General features: G+C 38.5%; 1 protein-coding gene across 1 annotated transcript; it reads right to left on the bottom strand.

Moving 5' to 3' along the window:
• Positions 1–1,569: 1,569 nt before the first annotated feature.
• gpr153 (G protein-coupled receptor 153) lies at positions 1,570–17,493 on the bottom strand (the record flags this gene model as incomplete). The annotated part of the gene is made up of 6 exons (XM_079673629.1): positions 1,570–4,560; positions 5,050–5,069; positions 7,267–7,296; positions 9,220–9,409; positions 13,666–14,095; positions 17,462–17,493. The coding sequence occupies 6 exons, from the start codon at positions 17,491–17,493 to the stop codon at positions 3,715–3,717; spliced, it is 1,548 nt and encodes a 515-aa protein (XP_079529755.1). The 3' UTR covers positions 1,570–3,714.
• Positions 17,494–17,876: the final 383 nt, after the last annotated feature.

Below are 17,876 nucleotides of genomic sequence, written 5' to 3' on the forward strand. Positions count from 1 at the left end.
ATAGTAATTTTCTGTAGTGTGTTCCAAAAATCCATAGAAATAATATAGAAAGCACCATAGTGATACTACATAAAACTCAATAGTATAGCTATAGTAATTTCCTATAGTGGCTGAAAAACCATAGAAATACTACAGGAAACACTATAGTATAACTGTAACTTCACTATAAGATCACCATAGCCAACTCTATACTATTACTAAAGTAATTCTCTATAGTGTGTCCCAAAACACCATAGAAATACTATAGCAGTTTTTTGTGTTATTTCTATAGTAATTCTTAATAGTAATACTATAGTGTTTTTTCGTAAGGGGTCCGCCCCTGCCCAAAGATCTATGGTGTATAGTCCTACTTAGAACCAGCAAAAGGCTACAGACAGAGCTTGCTTGTCCGTTATAGTTATTATCAGTCATGAGAAGTAGAGAAATTACTATATATACAGAGGGAGGTGTTTACTGAGACATTTATCAAATACATTTTAATTTATTTGGAGGATTTCATGTATTTTCACAACAAACAAGTTTACATTTTGTGACAAATCATTTTCATCGTGGACGATTCACGGCTGAAAAAGATTAGCAGAGGATGGTTTCGATCCATCGACCTCTGGGTTATGGGCCCAGCACGCTTCCGCTGCGCCACTCTGCTACGATGGGCTGAAGATGAATTAATGTTATTTATATAAAACATAGACGTCAGGAATTGTTACTTAGACGGTTACCTTGTATTTGTAACTTTGCAAAATGGGTTAAAATGTTGCTGGTTGGAAGTATATTGCCGCGATCATTGGAGACTGATCGAGGGGAACATTACGTAATGCATGGAGTTTGCTGCGCTGCCAGTAGGTGGGGCTATAACTTTGATTAAAAATGGGCCTGCCGCCTTTGAGCATAAAGACCATAAACTATAAGACTGGGACCCTTATATAACGTTTACATTTTAAAGTTATGTGATCAACAATGTAATACAATTGATACAACCGTTTCTTTGTTCAAGACATAGACTTGTTGTACGTCTCCAAGTGTTAGTCTACATAATCTACCAAATGCCATACCTGTAGATTAACCATTTCCCTGCATCCTTTATAAAGAAATATATAAGACTTGTCACAAAATTACCTCGCTTGAAGTTGATAAACCCAGTAACTTTAAAGATATAGCCTACATAACAATGAGGCAGGCTACAAAGCTTTCTATACTTCAAGGAATGTTTCCAAATGAAACACAGGTGTATGTCACCATGACAACTATATTAATACCATCTGAAACTCTTAATGTTAAGTTATGATTATTAATCATTTCATTATCATAGGATTGAAGGACAAAACACTACACTAGTTTTTTCAAAAGTCATCCGGGCTAAATTTGTGTTTATGTCTGAGTTTTAATTAAAGCTTGTTCATTTATTCATCTTTTTTCTTGTGGTGCCATGCCAATTGTAGAGATACTAAGTTTTGAGAGCATATGCGATTTCCTTTTTGTATTCTTTCAAGATTCCTTCAAAATATCAAAATATATCAAATGGAAACATACATAAATAATATGCAATTCAGCAAATGTCTTAAAACAAACTGGTGCATCATCTTGTGAATTTATTCAGCCATATCTTTTTAACAAAGTCATCATCTGAACAAGAAAATCATGACATTTACATCATTAATTTTTGAGTCATAAATCTTTTATGTTACAAAATGATATTTCAATATTGTAAACACAACAGAATGCAAAAATCTATGACATAGTAAAGCTTAACAGAGAATTGAAATGTTTTGCTTCCAAAGAAAGCACAAAACAATAATTCCTTCCACTTGAAAAGGCTGAGGTGCACTAATACACAAGGATCAAAACTAAACATTTTAAAGATTGCAGAAGGGTGAAAATGAATATGCCAAACGCGTGCCAATGTATAACTTGGATGGCAACTGCAAAATCATTGTAAAACCAAAGGGGTCATTTCAGTTTAATGTTGTCCTTATACTAATAATGTATTCGAAAACGTAAACCAAATACATTCATGTTAGCAGTTACCGTCCATTAGATGTCAAAGCTACAAGTTGGTTTCTGCTATCATTTGTAAGTGGTAAAGTTCTCACTTCCTTTAGTCAGCAAATTGTAATTTTGTGTTAACATGAGAAGTTTATCTAATTTAAAGTTCACTGCAGTGTCCTTAAGTAAGAATTTGGGGACATTAGAGGGAGTTTAACTTGTCTTTTTGAATACTACTTTTGTCCTTTGATATGTTGCCATGATTTGAACAAATCTAAACGTACCTTTTCCAACAGCATCCCTTGCTAGAGGTTTGCAGATGCCATTTGATGTATTGTTATTAGACATATCTCATGGGGCTTAGATAAATCAGGTTTTTAAAATAAGTAACCTTACTGAAAGAAAACTCCAAGAATAGAACCATTCTTAATAAGATACTATATTAAAAGTTATTTCTGGCCTTTTTCGAAACTTTAAAATTGCGTTCTATTTCCGAATCTATGTTCCTAATTTTGCCATAGTTCATGTTGGATAGGTACGACAACAGCATTTAAGTCATGCTACATATAAGCTTGAAGGCTGCAATTAATCAAATTTTAACCATTCACATCTGTAGAGGTTCCCTCTTGGAAAGCTACTTTTAAAAATGAAATGAATTTGGTGCTCTCTAACAACTTATACTGAAAATAAATAAGAGGTGAGGTCAGGCTGACAGTTAATCGTACCAAAGCACCTGCTTTATTGGTCTGATGTTTCATGTAAATATGCAAGACGTGAGAACCTGTTTTGATCTCCAGTTAACACAAACATCGGAATAATAAGAATTGGGAGAAAATGCTCTAAGCAAAGGTCTCATTAAACAAAACAAGAAAACACCAAAACCATAAATCCAACATCCTTCATATATACACATGACATGTCAATCTTCTTTCAAATCTGACTTCACCTTTTTATGAAAAATCAGGGGTCTTCACTTTATATCTCAATACCACACAGTTACTGTAAAACTATCAGGCATTACAGAGTTTGAGATTACCACTCTCAATTTACTTCAACAAAAGGGGGCTCGAAGCTTTCATGTTTTGTGATAGCAATGGTAATAGAAAGGTACATCATGATTCAAATAAAATAAACATGTATAATGTCCTGAAATTAATCTCAAGGTACATTGGCAATATTCCGGAAAGTTTGGTTTGAAAGGCAAATATTTCCATACAACAAAACACACAGCCATTACAGGCAAAGTTAAATACAGTTTGAGTTCAAGTTCTGAAGTGCAAAAAAAGCAGGGAAAAACTGCACTTAAAAACGACCTCCTCTAAATCATTGAGCAGTTCATAAGAAACATCGAACAGCAAAAACAAGGTGTGGCAATGTTCACGCTACTAAAAGTTTATTTGTGACAGTGCTTGAAAAAAAAATGTCCTCAAGAGGATATTTTGGGATGCGAAAGCTAAAGAGCAGGAAACCCAATCTTTAACCCGATTAGCCTTACCCATGAAGTTGTAATGTCCAAAGCCCCTAAGGCCATTTAGAATAATAGATATTGATTCGGGGTATATATATATATATATATATATATATATATATATATATATTAAATCAGAATATTAGCACAAATAGGCTACAAATTAAAAAAATCAATACGCCATTATCCCATAACCACCAAGGTGTCAGTGGTTTTCATTGAGGAAAACATTTCGGTAATGATGTTGATATTAACAACTTTGTTCAGTTGGCTGAACCGACAGAATCAGAGCGAAAGGTGATGTATCCCGAGGACGATGCTGAAGGTGTGCTTACAAAACTGTTTGTGCTTCCTTTACTCTCGCCTTTGCTCAGGTGCTTTTGATGCCCCCAGTCAGCTCCAGCAGCCGCCCTGGCTCCCCCGCCTGTCCTGGGCCTACTGGACGAACCTGCAGTCTGTTGGATGCGCCCAGGTGAGCCCACCTCACAATGCGGTTTCCCGTCACGCGTGCGTTCCCTGCAGCCTTTTCCAGAGCCGCACGCCCCGGGGCTCTTCTTCCCAGCAGGCCTGTCTGCTCTGGGGGAAACCTGGGACGTGTTCTCCCGACTACTGCTCCTTTTGTGTTCTGAGAGCCGCCTGAGAGCTTGAGGCTCACACTCAAAGTCTGTGAGTAGGAACCGAGGGAGGATGACTGTGTGCTGGTCATACACATTGGGTATAAGTGAAATGCTGGATGCGCGCCGCGGGCTCTTTCTGGGGCTCGGCAGCGGAGTCTCATCTATAAAGTTGATCACCTCATCGCGGCTAAAACACCGCAGTTCGTCCTCATAGTGCTCCCCGCCTGCACAGACAACGCGGGGCAGGTGTTTGAGGGAGTGCATGCTGTCCTCAGAGCGTCGCCGCTTTCGATGAGGGTGATGGTGATGGTGGCTCTCCTCGTGGTAGGAGACCAGGCTGCTCCTGCGCATCTCGCGGCGCGGTAAGGTGGAGCTGTAGTGGGCAGTCACTATCATGTCCTCGGTGGAGCCCCATCGATGAAGGTATGAGGGGATCCGGTCGCTGGTCCACATGTCGGTTTCGTCGTGGGAGTATCTTCTTGTAGGGGGCACCTGGACGCAACACACAAACAAAAGCCTTCAGTGTAAAAACATTACTTTTCCATTATTTCACCAAGAGCACAGATAGTAAGCATTGTGGCACTGCTCAATAGATAAGTAGCATGTTATCTAACGTCAAAGGTATTATCTATACACCTAAATAATACATTAAAAATGATATAACATGTAGGATTTTTCAAGGTTATGTGGCCTTAAATGCCACTTGTATAAAGTAGTAACACTAACTTGCAGTATTTTCTATGTAAATGTTTAGCTTGACGACATATATCAGTTATCTTACAAGTTAGTTTCAGAAATATTTGTTCATTTGGCGCCCTGATTCAGCTGTGGTGTTTGTTTAAAATCCTACATGCATCACATATAAGATGTTAAGTGCAATATTTACTTCTTTTTTTGTCAACAGCCTTATAACTGATCTAGTATTCACCTCCATTTCATGGAGATGCAACGGGGTGGTGTTTCTCTACACGTCATACTCACATTCCATTCTGTTCTGACAACTATGCAAGAGAGAGAGGGTTTGTCAAGGTGACGTCAAGAGCCACAAGATTGATATCAGCCTGCCCCCCTGTGGTGGGTTTTAGTAAATACAGAGAAGTGAGACAGCAGACGATACAGTAGCATTACGTGTTTTATGAGGGAGGGCCGAACAGCAGAGGGCAGCACAAGCATCAGAATGGATCAAGATGCAGGATGAGGAGGGACAGAGACTCACAATACACGCAAACCAAGCCAAAAGGTCTTTATTCTGCAATCAAATCACTTGAGAAGTGCCATAGCAATTCTCAAATGGAAGTGTTACTTGTTAAGGATTTAAAGTGTTTGGTTGATTTATATTGATTTAATTGGGCTATAATCTACCTAGTAGCAAGACAACAATTTCGTTCTGTAACTGAAATAGAAAAATGCATATTTCTTTCACCATCACACACACGTACAGTAAGGAAAAACACATCTATATATCACTACAATCAAATGAATCTACTGTCATTTGATGATAAGACACAAAACAATGAATGGAGTAATGATGTGGTCTGATGAAATGATAGCTACTGTATACATCTCTGTTTCAAGGCTTTGTAAAAAGTCAAATTGAATAAAGATCCATTCTGTAGAATCCATGGTTTTTGAAAAGTCCATTATAATGTTGGACATTTGGGATTTAACAAATTACATGTTTATTTTTAAGAAGTAAATTGTTCACGTATTTGAACTGAAAAACTTTTGTTAAGTCGTTTCTGACAAAGATGACACAGTGTTAAGATGCTTGGTAAAAGTAAATATTGTGTGGGTTGCGTCAGTTTATTTTTAAAGTTACATATCATCATCACAGCCTTCCAGGTCAATTTGAGCACGATTTATCATCATTGTCACGGCATTAATCAATCATTTTTATCAATATTGATCCACTATCAGATATTGGGCCAGAATTTGGAGTTTAAAGGTGAGTCCGTTTTGATGAAATGTCCTAGAAGGCTGCATGTTAGAACAAACGCTTATTTGTTAAATGCAGACTGAAAAGGAGTATTTCACAGCTCTGCATCTGACTGGGATGGAGGCTGGATCCAATGGACACAATGCTTTTGGGTAAAACATGAGCAAATGTTTATAGTTCTTTCATGAAACCTTTAGGGATTCCTGGAATGTAGAAGGTAAGTCAGTTATTAAACTCTTACCCTCTCACAAAAGAAAACTGTTGTAAAAAAGGGGGCCATGGCTCGGGCACACAAGTCAATAAATGAAGCACACCTATCATGTTGATGGGACTACTGATGGTCATATTTACCAAACATAAGTCAGCCAGAGTGTATTTTAGAATCACGAAAAAAGACAAAAAAATATCTGTAACAAATGTCTGATGATTCCAGAAAATTCAAGCAAGTTACTGTTAAGGCAAACAAGGCCATTTCACCATGCACAGTGTTATTTAATAATAGTTCAATTGATCAAGTAAAATAAATGAAGAAAATTAATAAAAAATATACCTGCAAATACTGCATTTTATCTTCCTGTTGTTCCCTCAATGGATACCCATGCGGAACCCCCCTTTCTAAGGTTGAGAACTCAAACATGGCATTACGGTCTACCGTCACGATTTCAGGCGGCGAGCTATAGTCATATGGTCTGTCATATATTAAGTCGGCATGAATTCCTCCATCTTGGCTGTTTTCTGCAAAGTGCAGAAAAGCACGAGCGTCAGGATTAGAGAGCAACGAACTCAATACAAAAGACAGACAGACACACAGACAGACGAATAGATAAGAGAGACAAGGTCAATTGTTCTCCGATTTCATGGGTTAGCCTACGGATCTGGTTTGGGATAGGAGGAAAATATATTTTCTTAAAAAAAAAAAAAAGGACCAATTTCTGTAGTAAGGGAATTAAAAAATACCCAGATTGGTTCTGAATAAAAAAAACAAGGCACATAGTTGAATAAATCTTCTTTGAGGGTACAGGGCTTATTCCCCGAACAACATAATCAAACAAACAATTTACAATGTTCTTGGTGTAAAGATACCCACATACCCAATTACTGCATTTATGTTCATTAAAGATCAATTGGAGATGGGTGCAAAATGCTGATTTTGAGGGAAATGTTGGCCAAAAAGATGAAAGATGAAAGTAGCTATTTGCACAGGCAGCTGGCATGCAAGTCAGTAGCTTTGGGGAAAAACAGGAAACAATCCTTATACATACAACTGGGATGAGTTATACATGGCAAGCCCTCTGGGAAAAGAAAGCAGAGAACTGGCAGTGTTAATTATCCAACAACCCTGTGTTGAGTTATGACTGCTGCTGGGAAATTAGCAGTTTTGAGGGAGGACTTCAAAAGGACAGTATCAAAAGGTTTGGAGGTTAGAAACAGGAGAGAAGGGGTTCAGATCGGGTTGAGATTAAACAGTGCCAATAGAAGAAAAAGACAGAGGAATCATACTGTCATTAAAGTGAATGAATTATGGAGATCTGTTCATGGTCAAAGTCCACAAGTCTTTTTTATGATTATCATGTGACCTCATTTTGGGACCAGATGTTGCTGAAGCGTCTGTTATTCCTTGGGGAAATGTTACATTTTAAGCCCCCTTGGAATTCATCTATATTTCTGTGATGACAGACGTGTTGGAATACTCTCTTTCTGCTTTTATTTACAATCTGATACTGACATTTACTTAGAGCAGTTTAATTCAGACTTCTACCTTAATACATACAAAAAGAATACAATTTTGCTCTTTAAATCCCTATAATTAGACCAGCAGGTGGGAGTCCACACCAGACAAAGAGAAATGAATAGAAAAAACAAACCCATTTAAGTTGCGTTCCTGTAAAAACACCAGGGTGTCTCCCTTTGTGACTTAAGGGAAATATGACCATCAAAGTGACATGAAAGTGCTTTCAGGTTTACTACAATTATTCCAGTCTTGCTCTGGATCCTAACAAATGAATTAGTAACAATTGATTTTATAATCCTCTCTTGCCAGGGCATTTTTAGAGGAAGATTGCCTAGTTTAAACAAATAACATGCTGCGAGGTACATTTCCTTTGACCAGCATTTTTTGTTTTGGTAATGTACACAACACATACAAAACCACAAATAAATATATTTTAGTACACGTCACATAATAGATCACATGATAACATTTGACCGCTGATTTCAGACCTCTAACTTACACAATATAAAGTAAGTAATAATGATAATATATTTCAAAACACTTTATTTATAACTATTTATTTAAGAAACATGAAATGAAATCTATGGACTGCTGAAGGTGCTAGTAAAGTTTAAATATTGTCAATACATGCAATTAATTAATAGTAACCAAAATTCTGCTGTCTAAAGACCTACTGTAAATGTACTAACTACTACAGTTATATGTGTGTATAATGCTGTGTTGTGATTGGCTACAGATATGCAACCATGCCATTTCCCACTGATATAAAAAAAGTCACATCCTGGGATTTGATGGTGTCAGTTACCTTCACACACTGAGAAAAAACCACCACAGAAGTGTCTTTTTCTTGTCACAAGTATTTGATGTTTAGTGGCTTAGATTAATTAAATTATTAAATGATGTAATTGTTGACCAATCTATATCTAAGTGTCTAATGCATGATATGTTATAATTCCTTAGAACTGTGAATCTCAAAAGTGACACCATACTGTACCTCAAAGATAGCAGGGGGATATCTGTTTTAAACTATAAATGTCTTAGCTTGTAGCCAACCATTTTTACCATCCTGCTATATTTCTGCCCTCAATTTCCACGCACAACTACTCCTGAGGCTAAGAGACAACACTATTTAGGTTGATAAATCACATTGGTCACTGTATTTCCTAAGGCCAAAGACAGTCCTAAACACTTTGTGTCCAACCCCTGAATTCAGAGAAGTTTTTTACAGTCACTCTGATTCTGTAAACTCAAGAAAATTATCTGCAATTTAAACTTAAAAGGTCTATGAATTTGAAACACTGCAAGCATACCCAATTATCTTTAGAGCCACCTTGGACTTTGTGCACAAACAGCACAAACTATTCTTCAACCAGCTTTTACTAGTTCACACTGGGCTGTCTTAGTACATAGGAACCATCATCCATATTCACGCGGGAAGGAAAAAGGAGGCGGGACAGGAGGGGGACGTCTGACGGTGTCTTACCCTCATCCACGTCGTCATTTGACATGATGGCGACACATTTCTCCCACACCATGCGAATGTCGGCGCGATAGCGGTCACATGCCCAGATGAACATGGGCAGCAGGATGGATTGGGCGATGGAGCACCACAGCACACACAACACCATCCAGTTGTAGGAGCGGTCAAACTTCAGACTGGCAAAGCTCACCACCTGGGAAGGGTAAGGAACAGGTTAATAAAACATTATCAGCAAGTATAGCTAGTACAGCTATTTTTTATTAAATGTGGGACACAGTTTGTGTATTGACTTCTCACACGTACCAATTTATACTATTCGGATTGTGCTCGGGTTCCAGGTGAAAATTGTTGTATTTATCAATAATAATGCACTATCATGCAGTGGTGAATTGAGTACAGACTATGAAACACATTTTAATCAACAAATCTTGCACAGACATATAATCTGCCATAGAAAAGATTATAGTTCAGATCCAACCTGATATAACCTTACACGTTGTTTAGTGAAAGGTCTGCTTTGTCTCCATTAAAACATTAATATCAAGCTACTGTATATGGCATTTGGCACAATGTTGCAGAGTGTCTATTGAGATTAGGCCTTAAGGTATTTAAGGAAACTGATATTGCCATTCTTATGTTGATCGCAACATATATTGCAATGTGGAAAAACCCAAGTTAAGCAATTGGAAGCAGAAAACAGATTCAGTACTGTAGAGGACAAGCATTTAGCAAAATGGTACCAGGAAACCAATATTTGAAACACGTGTTTTTAAATTGTTCCAACCAGAAAATAGATGTGGTAACCTTTTTTCAGCACGACCTGAAGGATGAGCCTATTCCGATCATGACCCATATCACGTCCTCTGAGAGGTGGCTCTTGCATGTTCTGACATTGTGATGGCAATGATGTTCATGCCTAATTGAGAGAGCATAATAGTCAGCATGATCCCTCTGATCCAGTATCTTTTGAGGAAGAGTAAATGTGACAAGCCAGAGCTTTGGTTTTAACCAATCTTACAGGAAGCCTCGATGTACTGATCGTCACTTAAAAAGTAACCTGAGTTTTAAGTGTGATCAAGTCGTTTGATTTCGAAGGAAAATTGTGATATTCATTGATTTAATCTCTGCACTCAGCTACTGAACTGCTCCTTGCAAAACCAACCTTGCTAACATTTTAAGATCTCCGACCTGAGACTGAGTTGCACCAGGATGCTCCAATCCACACTGATTAAGACAGTCGGGGGAACCTGATCTCAGTCAGGGCACAACCCTTTTTAAAAACAAGCATTGGAGCTAGGATCTCCCCGAGTGAAGCGACAGAGTGCATCATCTGATTATTAAAAGTTGTCAGGTTCAGAGTGTAACCCTCATCGCTAACGCACCGGGCCAAGACACTGATCAGATTGATCAACTCAAACTCATTATCTGGGATGTCACCTCCTCACACTGAAGAGCAGCAGCTCCACTAGATCACTTGATGAAGTTGTGAAGTCTCAGCCCGATATTGATCGTGTTCGCCTACTGAGCTGACCCAATGTAAAACTGCAAGGTAAACTTAAGCCAGTGAAGAGAAGAAAGACACTGAAGGAAAACACAGTTCTCTTCCCCATCAGAACACATCACATTCTGATAACACACTTTCAGACAGAGAGCATCGCAACAAAACCCTAATTCTGGAACCACAACAATGGGATGGTTTCATTGCAATATGAGGAAAATGTAGGTTTATTATTATAAAAGGACCTTTCATAAAAACAACTAATTATTCTCAAAAAGAGAAAAGATAGATTTAGCTGAAAGCTTATCTCCACCTGGAATCAACAGATGCTAAAACATTGTGTTGCATAATCTCTTAGTCGATGATGGCTTTTTTTTTTATTTAAGAAAGAAAAGCTATCACTATTATTTATTAAATGCTGTGGTTTGAGGCAGTATATTAACTTGCGGGCCCGCTCTTGAGTATAGTCTAGTAGTTTATATTTGTAGCACCTATAATGTGGTGATTCTGTTCTGTTCATATATCTTTGTGTCAGTAATGCTCTTGTTTTCCATGCATTTAAATAGCTCATTACATCGGGTCACAAAAACAGCTGGCAGAACTTTAGTTGTTTCTGTCACTGCACTGGAACGAGTCAGCACTACACTCCCCTCTCTGTTATGCACACATACTGAAACATGATAGGATGTTTATACTAAAATGATACAGCACTGTCTTCTCAAATCACCTTCCAGCTTGTGAAGCCACAAGAATACGGTTTCCCCTCTGATCCTAAATATCTCAGTATAGAGTTTTGATGTTATTTAACTTACAAGTAGGGCAATATTGGATAAAACTGACATTGCGATATTTTTTCCCCCCTGTGATATATTTTGCGATATGAAAAAAAACACAGGAATTGAAGAAAATACCGTTTTCTTTGTCCGCAAACCATCCTTTCTTGAACTTTAATGCTATAAAATTGGCATTTTTCGAACTATATTTAACCGGATGAAGGATTTTAGTCACGGACGTCTGGATCTTAAGTTATCAGAGCAACAATCTGAGCTAGCTCGGTTAGCAGCGCCAAACTGCCCTGGAGAAACACATGAAACTACTTTATTCAGTGTTTTTACCTGTAATCACCGGGTCCGTTTGCTTTGGAGATTTGATTGTGATTGGTACATGGTTTGCTGTGCATGCAGAGCCTGCATGTCACTCACTCAGTAGTACCCTGTACCCCTGACATGAGAGCCGCGCAAGTTTTCCTTTTGTAGCAAGCAGCAAAATAATTGTAACATGACGCACGTCCTGCGATGTGAATATCGCGCATGCGCAAATCGCGATTATCGTCACAACGCCATATATCATGCAGCCCTACTTACAAGTACAAATATTTAAACACATAGCAATAAAGCAGCACACAACCATAACGAGAATGATATTTCCGAAATTTTTAGTACTTCTGTTTTGTCGTACACTGAAAAAATACCAGTTATTTTTTTTTTTAAACATCGGCAGCTGTGGTGCCAAAGACCTTTGAGCTCTCAGTGCTGAGTAATTGCTCATACCAGCAAGGATTTAATAATTAAGAGATCATTCAGACTCTACACCTTTATTCAAATATCTCTTTGTTGCTAACTGACATGATACCATAAGCAAAATATTATTTCAGAATTTTCTTTTGTGCGTTTTAATGAGGAGTAGCAAAAGGTAATGCAACAGTAAGATGCTCTGATGTAAGTTGTAGACACACTGAGCACAAAACAGCATTGTAAAGTGTATTCCAAGTAATAATGCATGTTTTCTATCTTTAAAGCAGTGTTGTATTGTGGTACAATGTAATTACCACTCTAATAGCCGATTTCCTTTGAGGTTTGGGATTGGATCCAAGAACTTCAGGGATGTAAAGTGTTTCTGCTAAATTGATGCATCATTTACGACCGTGGCAATTAAGAACACCAACATATTTCTCTGTGATGGTTCTAGTGATCTTCCTGTGTGCTTCAGATTTGAGCATTAAAGGCAGATTGTGATGCTTTGTGCAAAGCTTCTTCAGAGGCTCTTCTCTGGTGCACAACATATCATTAAAAAAGTTTGTCAAAGTGACTAACAGATGGCTTGTACAAATGAGAAGAGAAGTAAGGTAACGCATTATACATAAACGGATGCTTTGACGCCTATGATGTTCCCCCACTTTTAAGTAGGGTGAATAAAAACTGTATACAAGGAAAATCTCACAAAAACATTATTACCATTCAAACAGACACATGCATGTTGATATTAGGATTTTATATCAATATTTAGCGAACCCGTACTTGCTGTTCAAGAATGCCGACAGTAGACTGTGATAAAAAAAAGTTACATTCCCTAATGCAAACACATGACTCAACCCTGTTGCCTTGCTTTTAAGAGGACAGGATGGCTGTTTTAAAGCCTAGAGTTCCCTGAAACCAAACAGAGGGAAGGTGATTCGATTGATTAACTGTAACCTGTAGCTGGCTCTTATTCACACAATACATGATGGTCGGATTTTTCTTATTGTGTTGGTTGATAATTAATATTTATTTTTATACTGATTATTTTTATATTGATTATTAAGTTTGTTAATTTTCACATTATATTTACATTCAATTTAGTATTTTCTTGCATCAAATGAAACCAGAAGGGAGATATGTTTCTTTCTTGAATATGCTGCAACTTAGGAATCAAGAGAATTGTTTTTTCAAATGTGCTTTTTGATATTAATGTGCAGAATGAAAGTTATGGAAAGACCTCCAAACAGGCAGGCAGTGTTGTTTAACAATTTGTCTGTGCTTTATATTTTAAAGATCAGTAGGGACTAGTTTTTCAGAAAAACTGCCTATTTCTGCGAGTGACATGAGAGGTGCAATCCGGGGCTCTGTGAACTCTAGTTCTACTTTTAGCCCAGCTCCATTATTAAATGCAATATGTGTAGCTAGTTAACTTACCAGTATAGGGAAGCCAGTCAGGAAGTCGTAGATAAAGACGATTCCACTGATCAGGTAGGTGATCTGCAGGGACGTCTTGAGAGGCTCCGATCCATCGATGGACGACCTGCGCTTCCCCTGGGCGTCCTCCACTACTATGGTGGGGACGTTGAACTTGTTCTTGTCAGCCTTGTGGCCCGCCTGAATTGAAAAGGTCTGAAAGAGAGCGATGCCGATGCAGATCACACCCATGGTCACGCTGCCTCCGATCAGCAGCAGAAAGCACACGCCGAAGCCCAGACCGATCTCTGTCACAATGAATCTGCAGTCGGAGGTGTAGAAGCGGTCAATGGTGTCGTGCCAGCCCACAGCTGGGAGCGTGGACAGGATGAAGGAGACCATCCAGATGCCCATCACTGTGTGCACCGCCTGCTTCTTGGTGTTACTCAACCTGGAAGCAGAACCAAGGTGTTAACCTGTTAAGCCTCAGATTGAATGAGTACAAATTATTGTGTCCGTCCAAAGAAAAACATTACTTATACTGAAAACCACCCTTGAATGATGGGATAGTAGACTAAAAGCTTCAGGAATCCAAACGATAACATATAATAAGTACCCTGTATCAAGATTGATAAAAAACAAGTTAAATGTGACCTTCTTATAGACAAACACTTCTGGGGTCATTTGGGTGGATTTGCCATATCTCTTGCCCCCCTAGGTCCTAAATCCATCTAAACATTTCCATCGAGGAGTGAGAGTGATGCGCACGCAGTTTGCCCAAAACCGGAAGCTAGGTTGTAGATCTGATAGCAGCTAATATTAAGTCTCCGTCTTTGAGGGATTTGACAAAAATGGAATGATGGATGATCAGTAATCATTTCAAAGTGACACAGACACATTGGATTAACCTTCAGCAGCGTTTTTCTCGTTTTAATGCCATGGAACATAACTTTTGATCAGAAAAACAGCAAAGGTAAGACATTTGCCGTTTTGGCTCATTAAAGCTACGCTGTGTGTGGAATCTCAGCTTTAAAGTATTTCTACCGTGAGTTCTGTGCTAAGTGCATTAGCATTTTTTCGCTCAGGGCTAATTCAGAGGCTCTGCGTTAAACTGTTTGGGTAAAAATGGTTCATATCGTCAGGTTTCTGAGTTTCTTCCCGTTAAGTGGGTATGACACATTCATAGTTTGTTAAATGTTAAGAAGCCCTGAGACGCTGTTTCTTGCAAGATGTTGCAGGAGCCCCCGCCACCGGGTTAACAGGTTAAAGGTCACTTATTATGCCATATCCACTTTTTCATGTATTTTATACATAAACATGTGTCCCCTCTGTGTAAAGAGATTCTGAAAGTTTCAGGAAAAAATATTTGCTCACTTTTTGTCCTGATCCATTTATATAAAAACCTGTCTGAAAATGAGCTGATCAGATTTTGGCCACTTTATGATCATCATAAGGTTTTTTTGGCTTGTATAACCATTAGCCAATAACCAACCAAGGTAACCCCCCCACCTTATCTCCTCCTAGAGCACCATTGTGTTCTTTTTAACCACATATCTCTCAGAGGGGCGTGGGGAGTGGCTCCTTATTTTCTTCTAAAGACCCAGAATCAGCACTTTTGAAACAGGGCGGTAACAGAGGGGTTCACGGGATGCTACAAATTCATGATCTGTTTGGTATTTTGACTCAAACACTTCAGAGACATGTTTTGTATATATCTGAGACCTATAATATATTGATGAAATACAGTATAATAGGGGACCTTTAACATAAAGTAAGTTGAACTGTTTTATGGCCTTCAAGTGAAATGGGCTTTAGCTTTGGACTGTTAAAACTGGTGGACCTTGACTCACATGCAGGTGGATCTGAGCAGCCATGCTACTACTTCTGTTAGGAACTTGAACACAATTATCCAAGTGCTTTGAAAACTTCAGTAATCCTAAAAGTACTCAAATGTTTCAAAATTCTCAGTATTTTTGCATAGAATAAATCCGAGAGGCATTAATGAGAGGTCGGACAGTGCAGTTATATTTTATATGGAGGAGGCTGATAGCGATAGACTATGTGTGGAAAAGTAAGTGGAAAGAACTTTTATAAAATACAGAGTAAATGTAGCAGATCTGCACCTGGGACATATGAGCTGAACAAGCACTACCCCGCACAGTCATCACTTAGATAAACTGCAGTTGAATGAAGGAAATGTATGCTTTGCTGATGGCAAAAGTTTGCTTTCCACACCTGTTGGTCTATTTGTCATCTAGGTCTATTTCAGAGCGAGGGGATTTCTATTTCCTCTCACCTCTAAGCAATTCTCTGGATGCGTTTGCACTTTTCAAGGTAGGTTTGCAACAGCATATGTACATCTCAAAATATGGCAGGCAGTTACTGGTGTTTCTCATTTCCCAAACTTTAAGATACACTGTGCTATCCTACCGAAACATTTGTTCCTAAAGCAATGCTGAGGTGTTCAAGGCTTCAGCTACAAATCACACATAGAGGCCAATCATTTTGTTGGCTTACACAATGCATAGAGACAGTCTTCAGTTACTTGGCATGTGTAACTTTTTTATTTTATCATCACTTCAGTCCAGTATCTATAAATTGCCTTTAAGATTGGATATATAAGAAGGTAGATGTATATACATGTACATCTCCTGCTTTATTTATGTTGGGAAGGAATACGGTAAATTGTCTGTTAAGTGTCAAGGAGCAGTTTTGGCAGGAAACCCAATCTGTCTCCCTCTTAAGAAAGCCAAAGCACATGGCGCCTATCCTCTTGTTCCTCTCAATAAAGTCCTTTGGAGGATTAGCTTGGCTGGTTATAGAGTGTACCTCCTCACAAACAAAATGACACAAAAATATATTTAAAATCTCAATATTTTTATCAAATAATACAATGTTGTATTGTTTAGCATTGGTTCTTTTCCATAATACTACAAGGAGATTTCTTAAGTGGGTAAAGGCAAATAATAGAACATTCTGGTAAGTTGATAAAAGAGCACTTTACTGTAATGCACCCTATGAAATCATGGAAAGACAGCTCTGCCATATTACGTTATTACAGTATTAAATATCTAAGACAATACACAGTATAATCTCATATCATAATACCATAATAATAAATATATGCTTCCCAGCATCAGCCTTAATATTAATGCATAAACTCACGTTGACTGACGGAGAATGAGTGGCACAGAGGGGGCAGCAGTAGCCTCTATCTTTACACTATGGCTCTGGCAGGGATGACTATGTCTTGCTGTCACTTTGAGTAATTATCTTAGCCTTTCCTGAATGTGCCTTGGGTACATATGATGGAGAAGTTATGTCACCAAGCTGCTTGAATCTATTACCAGAGAGAGAGAGAGAGAGCTTTGCGAAGGAAAAAGCTCCTAAGAGATACTGAGCACAGGATGATGAGAACAGCTGCGACCGTACAAGGTGGAATTCATAATGCAGGCCTCTGGTGCGTGTTAATGTTTGAGACGAGGCAGCCATGCTTCCTCAGCAGGGCAAACGTTGAGCAATTTAAATGAAAGGTGAACAGCAATTACGCGGCGCATCGCCCGAGCTATCACTCCCCCGGAGCGTTGTCAAAAGTGACTTAGAAACAGGGAGAGGAGCTGCTGAGAGGAAAGTCAATGCTTCCAGACAGGAGATGAGAGAGAACATCGTTGTATGAGAGAGAGCCCTGATCAGGGAGATAAAAGCATTTGAGTATAGCCGGGTATCTCTGTGTGGGCATCAGCCAATAATGACAGCTGCTCAAGCAACATAGATAGCAAGACTGAGCATAGATTTAAAGGAAGTTTGCATTTCTTACTTGAGCGTGTGCTTATCTGCAAATTTGGCCATGCTTAATGTAGGTCGAGCATCTGCAAGCCTGGTGCCACAGGAAGTCAAATCAATGTTTGTTGTTTAGAAGAGGAGGATGTTTACCACACATACCACATAATGTGTTTATGCACCATTTGAATAACCCAATTTGTAACTGATTTGATGTATTTTCCACCTGCGAGTGTTTTAGCTATAAATGCCCTTAAGCTGCAAATTATAAATTGCTGTATTGATTATTGAATGTGATTGTGGATCCTATGAGACGAAGATAATTGCTGCTTCTTAATAATCCTCAGAGCAGGTTATGCTAAAGCAGCTCTTTTGCATCCCTTGGTACAGACAGAAATAGCATCAAAACCTTTTTTCAAAGGCGGCAGCGGTGTGCTCAGAACATCTGATTT

The sequence above is a fragment of the Notothenia rossii genome, assembly GCF_949606895.1.
Source record: "Notothenia rossii genome assembly, chromosome: 4".
Classification (NCBI taxonomy): domain Eukaryota; kingdom Metazoa; phylum Chordata; class Actinopteri; order Perciformes; family Nototheniidae; genus Notothenia; species Notothenia rossii.